Genomic DNA, 18,082 nt, shown 5'->3' with positions numbered 1-18,082 from the left:
TCAGGAAGCTGTTCCAGGTATAAAATGCCAGTAAAATGTGCAGATGCACCGTTGGAATTTCTGCTAAAATAGTTGTGCAGCAAGTGCTTTTTCACCGATCAATGCAATTCCATTGCTTACAAAGGGATGAGGCGCAAATTGTGAAAAAAAATAATTAGCATTCAGCAATATGAACCCGTGAGGTCCTTGTAGAATCTGGCACGAGAAATTCAGTTTTTTTATGTTTCGGGGCAAGAAAGAACCACACGTCCATACCTGGCCTCTTATCTGGCAAACATGAGCCCTGCAACAAGTGATCCCGAAGAGACGGGGACGAGTGAATGCTTTCTTGAACAACATGCAGTTTTGCATGAGGTTGATCCAGAAGACGGTCGATCGTAGTAGTGGAACGTACCGAAGCTTGAATGCCTGCAAAGGGACGGCTTACTTTCACGAGATACCGAGGGATGTAAAAGCCGAAGATAACATGACTGACGATAGAGGCATACCTTAGAAGGCAACGAAGTGAAATCCGCTGTGCTGGTAGACAAATATGCTTAACCACAGTTCACATATTTCCAATCAATTTCGACCCTTGGTTTGCTCCTTGTTTTTGCTAGCATTCTGCATTGCTCAGTTAGCTCCTCGGTGCAATGAAAGATCACCAGTTCTTCCAGCGAAGGTGGGAGGCCCTTTTCTGGGAGCCTTGAGACACTCGAGCAATGATAGATCTCCAACCTCTTGAGTGAGGAAAGGCTGTGCAGGCCCACAGGAAGATATGCAAGGTCGCGGCAATTCCAAAATAGGAGCTCCTGCAGGGACGTGAGGAGCTGGAGCGCACTGTCTTGCTCATCTGTTAGTCTCCACACTTTCCCCAAACATTGGCGAAACTCTAGGCGTCGAAGGGAGGTGAGGCACTTGCAGAATGACGTGGCGAGGAAAGAGTAATCATCGGTGACAAGCCTTTCCAGTCCAGCGCACACCCCATAGCGGCCCTGACTTGACAGGCGCTCCAGATAATGAGATAAGCCAGGGCAGCCGAATGCGTCCAAATACCTGAGACCCCTGAGGCACCGGAAGTCCTCTAGCGCATCGAGCGATTCACAACCATGAACCACCAACTCCTCCAGGGCTGTGCAGGAACGCAGCTGTATCGATTTCAGCATTGGGTTTCCCCGCAGTTCTAATTCCCGGAGGCAGGTGAAATTCCCCTCTAGCGTGGCGAGTGATGCACAATCTTCGATCATCAAACTTTCCAGTGCTGTACAGGAATACAGCTGTAGCCATTCTAACCCTGGGTTGTCGTCCAGCACTAATTTCTTGAGGCACGTGAAATTCCCCTCTGGCACGCGGAGCGATGCACAACTAGCAACCACCAACTCCTCCAGTGTTGTGCAGGAATGTAGCCGTAGCGATTTCAGACTTGGGCCGATGTGTATTTGTAACTTTTTGAGGCAGTTGCGATCTTCTAGGAAGCAGAGCTGCAGCGCTTCTAGGGAACAATCGCGGATATCAAGTTCGACAAGTGAATGCGGGAGAAGCAATCTTCCGTTCCGCTGGTCGCTGTTTTCGTATTTGTGCACCAAAGATGAGATCAGCTTGGGGCATCCCCAAATTGTTAGCTTTTCAAGGGAGGTGAATCCAGAGAAGCAATCCTTGTCCCCCTGAAATGTTAGCTCACCGCAGCGCACAATAATTATTTTCTTGAGACAAGGGATGAGATTTGATGGAATGCGCAGGAGTCCCTTTGATGTTGAGCTTGTCGACGCACCATCTGGATTACTAGCTGATGAAGCCCGTGGAGTTGGGGTGTGACTTAATGAACGGCTCTCTGTCTCTCCCATCAACAGTCCTGATATCTGGTTACAACCAACCAAATGTAATTCCTCTAGGGCCGGTGCATGTCGCAGCATCACAGATAGCCACTTCCCAGTTATTCCACAATCACAAATCCCGAGGCGCTTGAGAGATGGGAGGGCATTGAAATTCGCGTCTGCCATGTCTTCACGTGCTTGCACTGCCAAAACATCTGGAGAGAAAAGGTCCAGGCAATTTTCTAGTTGCAAGCTAGTTAATGCCCTGAGATGATGGAATGGCCAAAAATTGTCATCCGGCTGCGTTGGCTTATCAGGACTTCCGGAAAAAATATCCCATCCAGGGTTACGATACCCCGTAATTTCCAATTCTCCATTGGTTGAACCCTTCATCTCTGGAAGTGTTGAAACTCCGGTGATGGATAATCTACAAACAGTGCTTGAAGGTGGTAGAGTATGTGATATTGCTAAATTAGGACAGTCATCGACGGTAAGCTCGCTAAGACCGGACAACCATGACTTTTGCTCAATTATGAGATTTGCACAGCTCTCAAACAGAGGAAACACCTTCAATACACGGCATCTCTCGATCAGCAGTACTCTTAAGCTCGAGTTCAAGTCTCTCACTGAACTGCAGGAGCAACTCTCCAGCTCTGGCATCTCAGTAAGCACCAGCTCCTCCAAGGAAGGAACTTTTACTTGTCTTACTTTCCCCATATTCTTCAACTTCAGCTTTGTAAGGAGTGGAAGCCTTTCTAGTGAGGGAAGTACTTGTAATTCCCTACAATCCTCTAAATGAAGTGTCTGCAAACCGGTAACTGAGACAGTTCTAACAAGCCAATCTGGGGAGGTACCACTGCCATAACCAGAAATCTGAAGATGCTTTAGGTTGTGATGTGGTTCGAGACCCTCAACCATCTCTTTGCTTGTCCCCGTTACTACTGCCTCAATAGAAGTCTCATGCATGGCAATATAGTCATCCACTGACAAAGTATACCCCCATGACAAGTGCAACTTTTCCAAGCGACTTTTCTCTCTCAGTTTTGCTCCATATGCCTCCTCTCTAGTTACAACCTTTTCAAGTTGAGAAACACCAAGCTGAACAAGCTCACTCATGGATTGAAGCTGTGCTATCTCAAAGCTGTTGCACTTTTCAACTTTAAAGTCATGCAGTTCCTGAAGAGAAGTCATTTTACCAATGCTACTGATCGAAGAGTACACTGCCTTCGATGCAACAAGATGCCGTAGACTGATAAGGTTATTCATACCATTATGTACAGTAGAATATCTATCCAAGCCTATATCTAATACTTGAAGGTGATAGAATTTGCTCAGGGCTTCAGGCAAAACTTCACTGTCCTCATTGCCCCTAAGTTTTAGATATCGAACATGAGTAGAATTCACCAAATTGCACGCAGAATAACCAAAGCGTGCATATGCTGCAGAAATTTGCAGCATCCGTAGGTTTTGTGCTTTCTGGAGTATGCCTTGCAAGGATTGGAGGAAGAAGTGGTCATACTTCCCAATTAAGACCAACGTCCTCAATTTTCTCGTTGAATTAACTACTCTTCGCAAATTTTCTTCAAACCTCTCAATACGAAGTATGTTCCCATGCTGATCTTCATGGTATGCGGAATAAGTTAGAATTGACAAATGGCGTATAGTTGGGAGTACTTCTCTGCATGCTAGATCATCTATAACTGCACATTCAGTTCCTGAAACTAGCCTTGCAAAGTCATGCATAAGAGAAGGCATAACATATAATGTTGGATCTTTAGTATCAACCTGCTTAAAGAAGCCAGAGTTCAGCAAATCAGTGAGATAGTTCTGCCCTATCTCCTCCAATCTCTTAGTCCAATGGCTGCATTTCACAAATCCCTGCGAGATCCAAGTACAGACCAGCTCATTGCTAAGAAACTGATGATTTTGGGGGAATATAGAACAATACAAGAAGCATTGTTGTAAACAGTAGGGCAGCTCATCGTAGCTAACTTTCAAAGCATGCATGATGCCTCCATTGAGTTGGAGGGATTTCCATTTTTCATTCTTTAGAATGTTACTCCAATGGTCAATTGTAAGCTGCTCTCTTAAAAGCATCCCTGCAGTTTGTGCTGCTAATGGGTTACCATGTAAATTCTTTGCTATCTGCTGACCAATGATGGTTAGACATGGGTGCTCTTTGTAATTTTCATCACCAAATGCACATGCTTTGAATAACAGCCAGAAATCTTCATTCTGCAAACTATCTAACTCAAAAGGTAGGAGCGTGCCTATCCTTTTTGCAACACATAATTTTCTAGTAGTCACAATAATCACATTGCCCTTCGCGTTGTCCGACCTCAAAGGGGCCAACAGTTTATTCCAACGGGAATCATCGATGTCGTCCCAGACATCATCTAAAATGAGTAGTGTCCTCTTTGATGTGACATGAGTGACCAAGATCTCCTGAAGTTTAGCCAAGCAGCTTATACCTACACACGTTTCGTGAGAAACAAAATCTAGCATCTCCATTGTAAGTCTCACTTCATCAAAGTTGCTTGACACCCAAATCCATATTCTGTAATCAAACAGGCTTTTCACATTCGGTTCATTATATATGATTTGAGCGAGTGCTGTCTTCCCAATACCTCCAATGCCAACAATAGGAAGAACAGCCACACTGTCAGGCTTGTCTCCTCTCATATGCTCTATGATGGAGTTCTTCTCATCAACTCTCCCGTACATTTTGCATTGAATAAGACTTGATGTTCTTCGGCACGGATCTGCAGCTGTATTCTGATAGAGATTCCAACTTGGAACAGAGCCCAATCCATGTAGCTTCTGAACCTCACTGATAGCCTTTTCTAACTGATGAGTTGCTTGTTGGATTCTGTTGCAAATTTCTGCCTTGTCCCAGAGGAGTGTGTTAGCTGCAGTGTTGTGTGCTAACACCTCATCACTTCTCATTCTTTTTCTTCTATCTGAATCATGAGGCGAAATGGTGGTACCATTTTGTGCACCAACGTCCGCACTACAGGAGGAAAAATATCATGGACTGGTTACTACAAGTTCATAACTGTAATATTTTAAGATTTATAACTGCATTTCAGAACTATATCTAGCATAGTTTAAATAAAATACATATCGTTTTTTTATTTTTTTTGCATATCCTAAGGTGCCATTCCAGAACATCGCAAGTTCATTAATTTTGTCCAAAAGTAATCATTATTCGTTATTGCAAAAGTGCGCCAATGCAACTATGCAAGGATATGAATTCTGTATGGAGAGATCCTCGAGATAAGTGGTACCTTGAAGGTATTGGCGTTTGTTCAATTGCAGCACGTTTTCTCTTGCAATTCTCACTCTTGAGATGATTGTGCAGAACTGATGTCCCTTTAGTAGTCTCGCATCTAACCACTGTGTGGCAGTAAATACACTCTGCTTTCACAGGCTTTCCATCAGCGTCTTCTTCAGTTATGCTGAAATCCTCCCATGCCTTGGACCGTTTCTTGCGGTCGTTTCTATTCGGTATGCCAGAGTTGTCCCTCGATCCTTCAACTAGTTGTGCTCCACCATGTAGATCCGTGCCTTGGGGCTGATTATCCAAAGCAATCGTACCTGCGCCAAACAAAATGGAAACAGCATGTGAAAATTAATAGCGTCAGCTAAGAGCTTTCCTTTACTATCATCATACAAGCAACGATATGTGCTGTGCAGACTGCAGAGAACATCCACATCCACATCCACACACATACCTCCCTGGACCTGGTGCTGGAGCCTGTAGTAGTCGAGCTCGTCGACCATGTCATCGGCGTCGTAGAGCAGCTCCTTGAGGCGACCGAGCGACCGGGCCAGCGGCCTGTTCTCCGCCGCCCTCCCCTTCACGGCAGCAAGCACCGCCTCCACCCTCTCGATCTCGGATTTGAGCCTCTCGGTGTCGTCGGCGAGCCCAACCTGGCGAATCCACTCCTCCATCCCGCCGGCGAAGAGGACCTCCAGGATGGTCTGCGCCAGCCAGAGCACGGCGGCCTCCACGTGAGGGTCTCCCGCCTCCATCGCTTCGGCGGCGGAAACAGGGCTTGAGCTAAAGCGAAGCGAAGTTGAAACAGGGGAGGAGGTGTCGAGGGGAGGGAGGAGCAATAATAATGCACTTGGCTAGGGTCGCGCAGCCATGGGAATTGCAATGGGAAGCGAGGGGGAAAGTGCTGGTGTGAATGCACAGGACCCAGCTGCGAGAAAAGTCGTGGAATATTTCTTAAAAAAAAAGAAAAGTCGTGGAAAAAAGTGGCTGTACAGTAGGATGGAACTATGGAAGTACTGGTCGTTGGACGCTGGCCGAGCTCCCGAAATTCCCTGTTGCCGAAGTTCACCTTCTGTTTTCCAAAGAAAGAGAAGAAGTTCACCCTTTCTGCGCAGTTAAGGGCGGTACATCTGATTCTACTGTAATCAGTCAGCTAAGATTAGAGTTACAGTTAAACATAACTGAGCTCCCCTAAGCTAGCACTCTGCACTAATTACTTTTGAAATTTTTATAGCCTACTAGTAGCTGTTTTGTACAATTAATTGCACTACTGTAATCCTACGTTTCCTCACTGAAGCATCGAGATGGACCTTTTAGCTTTTCTTTTGTTGGACACGTCGTTTTCATTCATGGAATTTAATTGCTCTTCCAAATATAAAGGGTACCTGTATGCGTATAATGACCGATAAATCCAGGACTTAAACAGAAAGCCGCACGGTTCCGGTAGCCATCTCCAGTCAGTAACCTCAGGAGTCAGACAGAGGGAGGAGATGCGTGCTTTAGTTAAGTAATCACATACCGACAGACGACAACTGATTAACAATTAAGACATGTTTAATCCGAGACCGAAACCGGTTCACCAAGAAGGTGTACAATTCACGATCGGTTCACCAAGATTGGGTTTATCGGGCCTGATGGTCCATGATTAGGTATAGGACAAGAAACCTGGACGGGTTTAAGGCTAGATATCGAGCTTGGCTTGGCTCAGCTCAAGATAAAAAGTCAGGCTCGGCTCGGCTCGGCTAGTTGGCTTGTTTAGCTCATGAGCTAGCTCGAAAACATTTCAGCCACCAGACGGGGGGGGGGGGGGAGCGTGGGTATGTCTGCTAATGGTTTGTAACCCGCTCCAAACCCAACCCCACCCAAATGTAAATAGGTGATTGCCCCAACCCAACCTCACCCATTCAATTAGTCTCCCCACCCGATCGAACCCGCCCCATCTCAAATGGGTTTAACCCGGGTCTCCTCTATCCTCTGTGCAGACAGCGCAGTCTGTGGGCGGGTCCCCCGCGGCCACCTCCCTCCGCGGCAGCGCGGCGATGGCGGCCTCGTCCATGCCGCCGCCGCCAGCATGGCAGCCCGCGCTCGCGAAGACGAACCGCGTGCGGCCCCTGCCCGCGCCGGTGCCGGCGCCCCCGATCGTCGGGGCGGCGCGACAGACCTTGAAGAGGAACGGGAGGTCGCCGCCCCAGCGCGCGGCGACGGCGCGGCCGAGCGCGGCGGGGTTGTGCGCGATCCAGTCCCGCAGCGACACGTCGGGCGCGAGCGAGGACGGCGCGGACGGGTGCGTGCCCATCCACAGCTCGGCGCACGGGCTGTCCTCGTCGGCGGCGTCCCCGGCGGCGAGGCGCGCGACGAGGGAGCCGACGCCGCCGCGGCCCCACTCGTAGTGCTGCACGGCGCAGCGCAAGCGCATGAGCCCCGGCATCGGCGGCGCGGGCAGGCCGGTGTCGGCATCGGCAGGGGCGAGGAGGCCGCGGCGGCCCATCCCGCCGAGGCCCAGCCGCCGCTCGAGCGACGCCGCGGGCTCCCTCTGCTTCGCCGAGTTCTTGGCTGCCGGGAGGGCCGTCAACACCGCACTGCTGCTCGCCACCCACGGCACGGGCTGCACCATCGTCGGGCCCCCGTCCACGGCCGCGCTGGTGCGCCCGACCGTCGATTCCGCCTGGCGGTCCGGCTCGCCGAGTTCCCACTCAACTACGCCGCGGCCCGGAGGATGAAGGTCTGGACCGTCGGGCAGGTGTCGACCTACCACCAGAGCCGCACGACGCTGGCAGCGAGAGGGCTGCGGGCGTCCGCCATCGACCCCGGCGAGTGCCGCCGGTGGCTTGACGGCAAGCCGCGAGGCTCCGTCGTGTACGTCAGCTTCGGGAGCATCTCGCGGGCAGACGCGAAGCAGGCCGTGGAGCTCGGCCTCGGGCACCCGTTCGTCTGGGCGGTACGGGACACCGGCGGGATGGAGTGGGTGTAGTAGCGTGTGCCTCTGTAGGTCTTCTTTCTCCTGACCCACCCCAACCCATTTTATCCCTAATCCCAACCCGTCCCAACCCTTTGACATATAGAATCCGTTTCCACCCATCCACACACATCCCGTATCAGAACCTGCCCCAAAAAAACCCGTTTCCGCCCGACCCATTAGCAGGCGTAAGCGTGGGCCGTCGAGGTCGAGGTCAAGGTGTGGCGTGCGGGGCCGCGATGACAGGCGTGATGCGCGGCGTGCTGATGGCACGAGATACGCTCACGGCGCTACCACCTGGCTGGGTGGCCGGCTGGCAGGGAGAGCCAGAGGCGACAGCAGGGGAGGTCGGGTCTGGAGGCACCCAGCCAGGCGGCACGTGCCGTGCAGTGGTTGGGAATGTGGAGGAGAGTGGGGAGAGCAAGGCCGTCTATAATTTTAAGGGCTACTGGATTAGCAACAAGATAGAAATATATCAGATACAAACTAATTTCTTTGTGCAAATTATAAAGTTTGCACGGAGAGGTTGATTTACACCTGATATATTCCCCAACAAGATAAGAGCATGTTGAACTAATTTTTAGTGTTACAATTATATTATAAAGTACGAATAATAAAATTACTATGCAATATATGTATAGCTCATAAAACATAACAATAGTGTAAAAAACTAACAATAACTATTATGGTTACCTCAAATAATAATATAATACTCCAGCTCTTTGTAAAAAACCGTCTTCGAGCATTTCTTTATGCAAAATCTTCAAGAACTGTATCAAGATTAATGTCATCCAAAATATCCTTCTCAATGCTATATATAGCCAAACCATTCAATCTTTCTTGTAACATAGTGATCTTAAACAATTTATCAACAGTTCCAATTTGGAGAAATTTCTTTCAGTTAAGCACCTGACAAATGCTTCTTAGGCAACGTCTAATATAAACAAATAAATACATTGAATTAGAAATTTATATACCTATAACCGTTGAGTGTTGAAGAAATAAAGAAAATATTGGGAGTACTGATCGATCATAGGTGTTGGTGTGTTGCTTACTGTGATCGCGTTGCTGCCTTGTCTGTTGCCAAAGTGTGGAGCGAATCAGAACGCAGCGATCCTTGAGCGCGTGGCGATCCCAGAGTGTCGTCTCCTCTAGTCCTCTCCGTTCTCCACTCTCCAACAGAGCTGCAGGGCAGGGTCGCAGCTCGTCGCAGGCTCGCACCCACGCAGGGCAGGGGCAACTCTCGCGACTCGTCACTTGTGGTGGCCGGTGGCAGAAAACGAAACGTCGAAACCCTACAGCCTCGGAGCTTCACCCTCACGTATGGCCTCATGGTCATGGGCTGGACCTGGACGGCTGATTTGGTCTAATAGACTTTCAATTAAAAGCTTATTATACCTACCGATAGTATTAATACATATTTAATACATATATGATCTTGACCCCCCTAGGTTCGTGGGCCCCCGGCGGTCGCACCGGCTGCCCACTCCTAGAGCCGGCCCTAGGGAGAGTGGGTGGCCGTGTGCTACCGTGCACCTGTGCGGTTGTGTTCAGGAGACGAGGGAGTCCGAGAGGGAAAGAAAGGGGCTGGGAAAGTAGTACAAATCAAGATAGCTATGGTTTGAGCCTAACGGGTGAATTGGGCTGAGATTTAGATGGACCGAATCCTATTTAGATTTGGAAGATGCGCTTTAGCCTTCGGCTCATTTTGGCTCGCGGACCAGCTCGAGCTGGCTCGTTAAGAAACCGAGCTAAATACTTACTTAGTTTGGCTCAGTAATATTTCTCAACAAGCCGAGCCGAGCGAGCTAGCGAGCCACTAATTTTTCGTCCAGCCTTAGACAGATTACATTGTGGAATAATCTACCGGTTTTATTTGGAGGCTAATATGGGGTATAAAATAGTGAAAATATTTGTTGCATTTGTAAGCAACTAGCTTGCTCTGCTTTATGAACTTGAGCTGACAGATGTGTGTCTGCTACTACGTTGAGACTTTGTGCGTTTTCTCTAGTTGTGTAGTTATATTTCTCTGAGTGGTTTGGTGAGTTATCTTGATTTTGTGCCTATTTCCTCGCATATGCAAAGCGATCAAGTTTTACCTAAGTTATTATAGTTTTTCATAAGAGATGTTTTTTTTCTTAAAAAGGTACCGTGGTGCTCTGCTTTTGCACTGCTTTCTCAGAGAGAGAGAGAGAGGATAACAAAAAAAATTCGATAATCGATAGTAAACAGAGATGGAAACACTCAGATGACAAATCGTAGCCGCATGACAACCCAGAACTTTTCTTTTCGTAATTTCGTTACAGCATGAGCCGCTGCATACGACATAATAGCCTAAACCTCACACACAGACCAGGGTAACAATGGAAGCGCATCAAACCTGACGCTCACACAAGAACCTGAATTTTTATACAGCAACAAGAGTACGTGAAATACGACAGGGTCTGCAAGACTGCAACTAGCTACTATTTCAAGATGACAAAGCCTCCAAGCCCAGCCACAAGCACAATGGGCAAAATGGAGATCCAAAGGATCGTCATCCCGACGGCGCGCCGCCGAGTCACGTCGCCTGACACGTAGAAGCCGGCAGAAGCCTCCACGAATCCAAAGATTATGACGGCGATGAGGATGCCGTAGTACAGGTACAAGGGCGCCTTTCCATGACCAACGAAAATACCTGACGGTGACTTGAAGACGGCGAGCGCGAGCGCCGCTGCAGCTTGAACGATGCCGCTCGTGATCAGCGCCACCGGCAGCTTCTCCACGGTGCGGCAGGCCTCCGAGATCAAGCCCACAATCTTGATTAGCACAGCCGTGAATTCCATCTCTGAGATCGCTACTGGTGTGTGTGTGGAAGAAGTGGTTGGATCTTGTCCTGAGCTTGGACAGTGGTGGTGGTGGTGGTCGGGAGCTTGGTACTGCATTTGGAGATGAATACCATGCTTGAATATATAGTGAACGCGGCCACGCGGCAGAAGATATGGCTGCTTGACTTGACATGTCTTTTTGAAGCCTAAACCGAGGAATCGAACCGAACCGAACTGAAAAACCAAGCATCTCGGTTTGCCGCCCTGGTCCTTGCCGTGAGAGCGACAGCATTGTTGTTGTCATTTTCAGGGAGCATGTGCCCTCACACTTCATTAAGCTGCTGTTCGTTCCTTTCTTCGCTAACTGGGTAATAATTTCCCACTCTCTGCGCAATTAATTAAGGACTGAATACTCGTGATTCAACGTCACAGAAGTTCTGCTTTCTGCACAGTTTGGGCCTTTGGGGCATCTGCCGCCGAAGCAAAAAGCCTGATTATTGTGGAGTTCATACATACAGACATACAGTAAACATAATTGAGCTCCCATATACAGTACCTGGGAGTTAATTATTGTACTGTAGAAGGCTGTCCTAGTAAATTGTCCATCTTATATTCAGAAAAGATCACAGCAATAGCTGCCCTATTTCTATTTTTCCCTTGAACTTGATCTTTTGCTAGCTTTTTTACATTTCCTCCTCTGAGAGTTAGACCATTTACCTTTTCTTCTGTTGGGCACGTCAGTTCCGATCATGGGAATGCAATAATTTTTTAAAAATATGGGTACTATGGTGGCACGTATGACAACCGAAAAACCGAAGACTTAACCGAAACCCGAACACTGTCTTCATCCTTTCCACGTCAAAGACCCCTGCGGTCAAAGGTTAGCATTACTTGTGTAGCACAGACGGAGACGTGATTAGGACATCTTTAATCCGAGACTTAAACCGCACCAAGCCACGGTTTTCCTCGCGTGGATATTCAGCGACAAATTAAATTTGTTTCTTTGAGTGGTTTTCCTCTCTTTTTTTTTATGTTTATTTTGGATGAAACTTTGACAAAAACCATAGTAAATCATAAAAAAATCATAAAATAGGAAATTCAATTTTGTTGGACTCCACATGAGTAGATACATATATTGAATATATGATATGATATAATTTAGTAAAATTTTATTTTATTTTTACTTTTAGATATACACTTTTCTGTAGTTAATTCATATCTATATTTTATGTGGTCCAATTATAGTGAAATTTTTATGGTGGTCGTAGTAAAAATTTCATGCTCATTGAATCATGCCTGAGATATAGATTCAAGAGTTTAATTCCAAGCTATATCAGACTCTTTAGTTTCTCGAGAACAAATGATCCAATGACCATGAAATTTTTTACTACTCCCTCCGTTCCAAATTATAAGACATTCCAACAACTTTGGAGAGTCAAAGTTTTTTTTTATATTTGACCAAATTTATATAATAGAGTAATGATATTTATTATATAAACTAAGTACCATTATATTTTTTTATTAGTTATATTTTTATAATACATCAATTTAATATCATAAATCTTTATATTTCTCTCTATAACCTTTGTCAAACTTGAGATTGTTTTGACTCTCCAAATTTGGAACGGAGGGAGTACATGTGTATGGAAGGAAGGCGTACCTACTAGACTACATAACAACAACGGCAGCAATAACAGTGTCGTTACTTTCATTTTAATATTACTATTACAGGGCTAAAAGTCATTAGTGAAATGTCGATCAGTAGATAAGTAGGGTGCCATGATAATGCAGTGTAATTGCTCTTTTCGTATCGTTCTGTAGCGCTATGGCTGTTCTGGGTTCCGCTCTTTGATCGAAGCAGAGCACTCTGTTCTCTATTTCCGTTTCAGACAGCATTCAGCGCTCAATGTTAAGGGGACGCCCAATTCAGAAACATGCAGCTTCTGTATCTTGCCTTTGGCTTGCAACAGATATGGTTTCCTTTTGTATGCAAAGGAAATTAACTTGAGTTGTTCTTGATCACCTTGTTGCTCTGTTTCGCTACATGGTTCAGAGCTTGGCAGGTCGAACCGAATGCAACTGCTGCATTTTTATGCTCACACAAGAGATGAATGCATCATTTGTGATTACAGAGACCCAAATACAAGATAACCTACATCAGATCCACACCTTTAACCTCTCTCCTAAAAGAAAAACCTTCACTCGCTTGAAGAACTGCACCATAACAACCCCCAATTCCCAAACACCTAAAACCCAATGCTGCATAGATGAACTAGGCTGCACGCTGACAAGAGTGGAAAAATGAAGATACAACAGCGGCTGCAAGCCTGCGATTAACCACTATTTCACGATCACGAAGCCTCCAAGCCCAGCAACAAGGACGAGGGGTAAGATGGACACCCACACGATGGTCTTCCCAATGATGCGCCGGTTGTTCGGGTCGCCGGACACCCACAAGCCCACCGTTGCCTCCACGAGTCCGAAGCTCCCTACGGCGACGAGAATGCCGTAGTAGAGGTAGAAGGGCCCCTTGCCGTTGTGAAGAAAAATACCTGCGGGAGCCTTGAAGATGGCGAGTGCAAGCGCCGCCGCGGCTTGGACGACGCCGCCTGAGATGAGCGCCGCCGGGAGCCGCTCGACGTTGCGGAGGGCCTCGGAGATCATGTTCACGATCTGCATGAAGGCAGCCAGAAACTCCATTTCTGCTCTCGATCGAGTTTGTGTGCTTTTTTGCTCTGGTTTGAGCTTGGAGAAAGGTGGTCGGAGTGGCGGACTAGCTGTGGATGCATAATCGCATATATATATAGCACCTGCTCAACCCGAGAGAAAACCGAACCGAACCCGCAAACTGGGGCTCACAAGTCACGGCCACATCTCAGGATGCAGGTTTTAGTGGGTCAACCCAATGACCCAATACCCAAACTATAAAGTATAGTGTAAATACCCACTAAGTTAACCCACTTAATTTTAGTTCCAATTGGTGTCGAGTTTACTGGGTTTATTGGGTAACCCAATCGCTATCCCTATATCCTACGTCGCCGCGGCCCCGACGCTACTACCTGCGTCGTCAACTCGTCCGTCTGGCCGTCTCGCCGGCGCTGTTTCCTTCTACACCCTACTAGGGTGACCCTAGCGCCGTTTTCTTCTACATCCAAGTCAGTACGCCGGTGGATTTAACGGCGGGGCAATGCTGCAGTGGTTAAAGGAGCTTGCGCCACTGCTGCGCATGCAAGTGCAGGCATGCGGGTAGCCGCCGACTGGTTGCCAGTGATCGCAAGTTCGCGGAAGCCATGAAGAAGAAGCTGCCTGGTTTAATGATTTAATTCTGTGCGCTTCTGCTACTCCAATCTGTGAACTAAGGCGTGCAGCCATGGAAGCCAAGCCAAGGGCTGCCTGGCGAGGCCGTCACTGGCACCACAAGGCCACCGCTCGGAGGCGAGCTTTTCCCGCCCTGCGGTGTGGTTTTCTGCACTGCCATGGTTGATGTGCTCCCCCAATGATTTTGCTAATTGATTTAATTATAGAAAAGCTAATTCTCTATACTCAATCCGTCTGAAACTCTGAATCCATGATTGTTTCGTATTTTTGGATTTGGATGCCTTCAAGTAGTTGCAACTTGCAACATCCATCGCTTGAACTGCATGGCTGGGGCTCGCTCATCTAGTTTTGCCCACATGACAGCAGCAACGGCGATTGCATCACATCTGCCGTATGTTGGGGATGTGGATTGTGGACGAGGAGCGTGGAAAGGTCAGGCGACGAGGAGGGGAAAGGTGGAGAACGAGAAGCAGGTTGGCACTTCGGTGATGCACTTCGGTGATTCCTATGGCAACCTACACTGCTTGCTGATGTTTCTGGGTTGACCCAAAACACCAATACCCAGTGGAGGTCTAGATTGGGTCGACCCAAAACCCAGTAAATATTTGTTGGGTACTGTGGGTTAGTGTTTGGGTCAACCAATGCCGACCCATTTTCATCCTGAGCCACATCACATGGGATGAGATAGTCAAGAAAACTAGAAAAGTGAAGCGACGAGTCCCCACGCGCGCAGCAGATATTCTTTGTCCTGCTTCCAGTTCATAACCCGAACCGAACCGAGAACCCGACACGCTTTCCTGTGTCGTTTCAAGGTCCTTGGCCCCTACCGGGCGCGCGGCGGCTAATGCCGCGGCCAATTGGCCATCCCACAGAAAGCACTTTGATTCTTTATAAGGGAAAAAAGTGCAATAACCGTGCTGGTAACAAAAATCGTAATAAAATTGATTTAGTATATGAAGAAGCCCAATTTGAGTTAATCAGCATCTATTTTTCACTAGAAATTTTAGAAGCCTTCCAATTTGGGTCCTCTAAATTGGATTCTCTAAGGCCTCGTTTGCAATCTTGCAATCATAATTTAGACATAAACCTATTAAACTAATATGATTATATACGGAGTATATTTGTATACTATTGTTGACCATATGAGAGAGATATTTATGTGCTATATTTCTACTATAGAAGAGTGAGCCAAAGAGCGTGATATAAGTTACGGAATAGAAACATAGCTTGGTGGTGCATAAAATCAATTTCCATCTCCCACCCTATGAATTTAGGATAGACTTATATCTAAACTTTAGAAAGTGGTGGAATGTGAAATTCTAAACTAGATAGTCCAATTTATTAATTAGATTTCAATTCCTCCAAAATAAGAGGATCCAAACAGTCTCTAAAAAAACTGTACCAACCGTGCCATTTGGTGAGTACCTGATCACCTTGCAAAAAAAAAAAAACCCGTCTATTCTCCCGAACACCCGTCTCCATCTTGGGCCTGAAGAAATATAATGTTCGTTACTGCCAATTGTTGATATAGGTTTCACAAGTTGTTTAAAAAGTAGCTTTTAAACTACAGTATTATTGAATAAATCCTATTTAATTGGCGTTTAGAGTGAAATGTATAGGCAAGCTTTAAAACTTGTCGCTAAGTTTTTCAAAGTTTATGGATATACCACCCACCCCATTTCAAAGTTAATGGACCCGGTAACACACTATGACAGATTTAAGGACAACACATGCATTTTTTTTTTTACTTCGGATACAAGTGCCAGCCATTCTACATATACAGTAATACTTTACCAGCATGCGGCAAATAGTGCATGGACTAGTGACGGGTCACTATAATATCGTGCCATATTTGTTTGGTTCGTTGGTGATGTGCATTCTGTTTAGTAGTTCAGTACTAATTTGTTCAATATTAACTATTGAATATAGAAATATTATTCTTCCCTAGGTTGTACTTAGAGTCAATTTTTTTTAAAATAAGACGAGTGGTCAAATTTAGAGTCAAAAAAGTCAAATGAATTACAATTTGAAACGGAGGTAGTAGAATAATGACCATGTAAATATAAATCACATGGAATAAACTATAAAAAGGAAAAAAATGAAATGTGAAGAATATATCTAAAACAGGCCTATTTAATGGGCTGAATGTTCTCCAGCCAGCTGCAAGCAGCCCCATAAAAGCTACAAGCCCACTGCCCACGTACCCCTTCGCCTGGCTCCCTCCCTTTTCTTCCCAACGCGGTGAGGTCTAAGATTCGAGAGAACAGAGAAGCTGCCGCGGCCCGTTTCGTCTGAATCTGACAATCTCTGGCGTTCGGAGCGAGGGAGGATTGAGCCACGAGGAGAGGGGCTGTAAGTGTAACGGCGACGGCCACCCTATCCCGCTACATTGTGAGGGCCTCCCCTTCATGTCTTCCTGACGAAGAAAAGTACTGTAGCAGAGTAGCAGACAGAGCAAGAGCAATCGCCAAGCATTCATGGAGTTCTGGTTCCGAAACGGCAGAGCCTCGTCCAAGTGCAACTGAACAATCAAATTTCACTGAAGAACGGGCACAATTTTACAAGAATACAAGTAGTGTTGCATCAAAATCCATAAGTTAACAACAATAATCGAACTGATACATGGTTACAACAAAACAGTGCAGAGCCTCGGAAGCTGGCAACACTGAAATCCTGATCAAGGTCGGAGTACGTGGAGGAGACATCCTATCTACAGGTCGGAGTACTGGTAATAAGCACCTACTACTTTGGGGGCGCAGAGGAAAAGCCTCCGAGGGCGGCAACGATGATCAGAGGCAGGATGGAGAGCCACAGGACGGTCATCCCGACGGCGCGCCGGCCGTTCGGGTCCCCTGCCACCCAGAACGCCGTCGACGCCTCTGCGAGCCCGAACACCACCACGGCGATGAGCACCCCGTAGTACACGTAGACGAGCGCCCTGTCGCCATGGTGGAGGAACACTCCGCCAGGCACCCTGAAGAAGACGAGGGAGAGCGCCGCCGCGGCTTCGAGGACGCCGCACAGGATCAGCGCCCCCGGTAGCTTCTCCGGGTCGCGCAAGGCGTTGGAGATGGCTCGCGCGATCCTGCCGAGGACGTCCATTTCTGCGCGCTGCTAGCTGGAGAGCTGAGCTCGGCGCACGGCGACGGGGAGGAGGAAATAAAGGCGTTTGCTTTGGGATCTTGGATGGAGGAGGAAGAGCGAGCTGGCGTGGAGCAAGGCAGCTTCGTGGCGGCAAGTATTTATAGCACGCAACAGGAACCGAACCGAACCCGGCAACGCCATTCGGGTTGGAAGCCTTGGCAAGCCTACAGGCCACGAGAGCTAGAGCAGACAGGCGCCGTCAACCGTAGACTTGACCCGTGAGTACCTGCTCAGATGGCCTCTTAAACCGAAACTGAAAACCGGATCCGAATCCGAGCACCAGCTCGGTTTCCCGCGCCATCGTGGTTGGCTGGTTGCGCAGTGTCGTCAGCCTTCGGAAGCAGCATGTGCCCTCGCTTTCGTTTCGTACACTGCAACTTGACTGGAACGTGTCGCGTGGATTGAATTTGAATCCACCGCACCAATCGTAGCTGTCCGATCGAGCTCGGGTGTGCCCATAAGCTATTCAAGGAACCAAGCCGCCTCTCCTGTCGCTTCTGGCCGCTGCCGAGATTTCTTGCCTCCTCACCTCGATAGCTCCCAACAATTGGCACCTGGAGCGTGTAAATGAATTATGATCGTTAACGCGATTTCTGTGCTATCTACGCCCTGTTACGTGGAAATGATTTTGAATTTGGTTATATGTCGGCACTGACATGTATAATGTGAATAACGTTGGGTCACATGAGGGGCTATGTGGAGATCAAAGGTCTGTGCTACTGTATTACAATTCTTTTCTCATAAGTCATTTCCACCAAAAAAAAAACATCTCACGTGGAGAGCG

At 47.5% G+C, this 18,082-nt stretch overlaps 5 protein-coding genes across 6 annotated transcripts; all 5 read right to left on the bottom strand.

Annotated features, from left to right (window-relative positions):
• Positions 1–25: 25 nt before the first annotated feature.
• LOC120641825 (putative disease resistance protein RGA4) lies at positions 26–5,981 on the bottom strand. Of its 2 annotated transcripts, XM_039918087.1 has the most exons (5): positions 5,528–5,981; positions 5,081–5,390; positions 2,762–4,803; positions 489–2,728; positions 26–408 (listed from the first exon to the last, which is right to left on the bottom strand). In XM_039918087.1, the coding sequence occupies exons 1-4, from the start codon at positions 5,826–5,828 to the stop codon at positions 537–539; spliced, it is 4,845 nt and encodes a 1,614-aa protein (XP_039774021.1). In that variant the 5' UTR covers positions 5,829–5,981; the 3' UTR covers positions 26–408; positions 489–536. The 2 variants fall into 2 exon arrangements, with proteins under 2 accessions (XP_039774021.1, XP_039774020.1); XM_039918086.1 differs by having other exon boundaries at positions 489–4,803; positions 5,528–5,980.
• Positions 5,982–7,003: 1,022 nt separating this feature from the next.
• Positions 7,004–8,079, bottom strand: LOC120643124. Its single transcript, XM_039919649.1, has one exon. The coding sequence runs from the start codon at positions 7,685–7,687 to the stop codon at positions 7,025–7,027; it is 663 nt and encodes a 220-aa protein (XP_039775583.1). The 5' UTR covers positions 7,688–8,079; the 3' UTR covers positions 7,004–7,024.
• A 2,281-nt stretch (positions 8,080–10,360) lies between these two features.
• On the bottom strand, positions 10,361–10,854 carry LOC120643123. The gene has a single exon (XM_039919648.1). The coding sequence runs from the start codon at positions 10,852–10,854 to the stop codon at positions 10,495–10,497; it is 360 nt and encodes a 119-aa protein (XP_039775582.1). The 3' UTR covers positions 10,361–10,494.
• Positions 10,855–13,027: 2,173 nt separating this feature from the next.
• Positions 13,028–13,536, bottom strand: LOC120643122. The gene has a single exon (XM_039919646.1). It carries the CDS (start codon positions 13,534–13,536, stop codon positions 13,177–13,179), a length of 360 nt encoding a protein of 119 aa, XP_039775580.1. The 3' UTR covers positions 13,028–13,176.
• A 3,360-nt stretch (positions 13,537–16,896) lies between these two features.
• LOC120640340 lies at positions 16,897–17,256 on the bottom strand. The gene has a single exon (XM_039916178.1). The coding sequence runs from the start codon at positions 17,254–17,256 to the stop codon at positions 16,897–16,899; it is 360 nt and encodes a 119-aa protein (XP_039772112.1).
• Between the last annotated feature and the right edge of the window lie 826 nt (positions 17,257–18,082).

This window comes from Panicum virgatum, chromosome 7K (genome assembly GCF_016808335.1).
Source record: "Panicum virgatum strain AP13 chromosome 7K, P.virgatum_v5, whole genome shotgun sequence".
Taxonomy (NCBI): domain Eukaryota; kingdom Viridiplantae; phylum Streptophyta; class Magnoliopsida; order Poales; family Poaceae; genus Panicum; species Panicum virgatum.
This window is presented reverse-complemented; position numbering and strand designations above follow the sequence as displayed.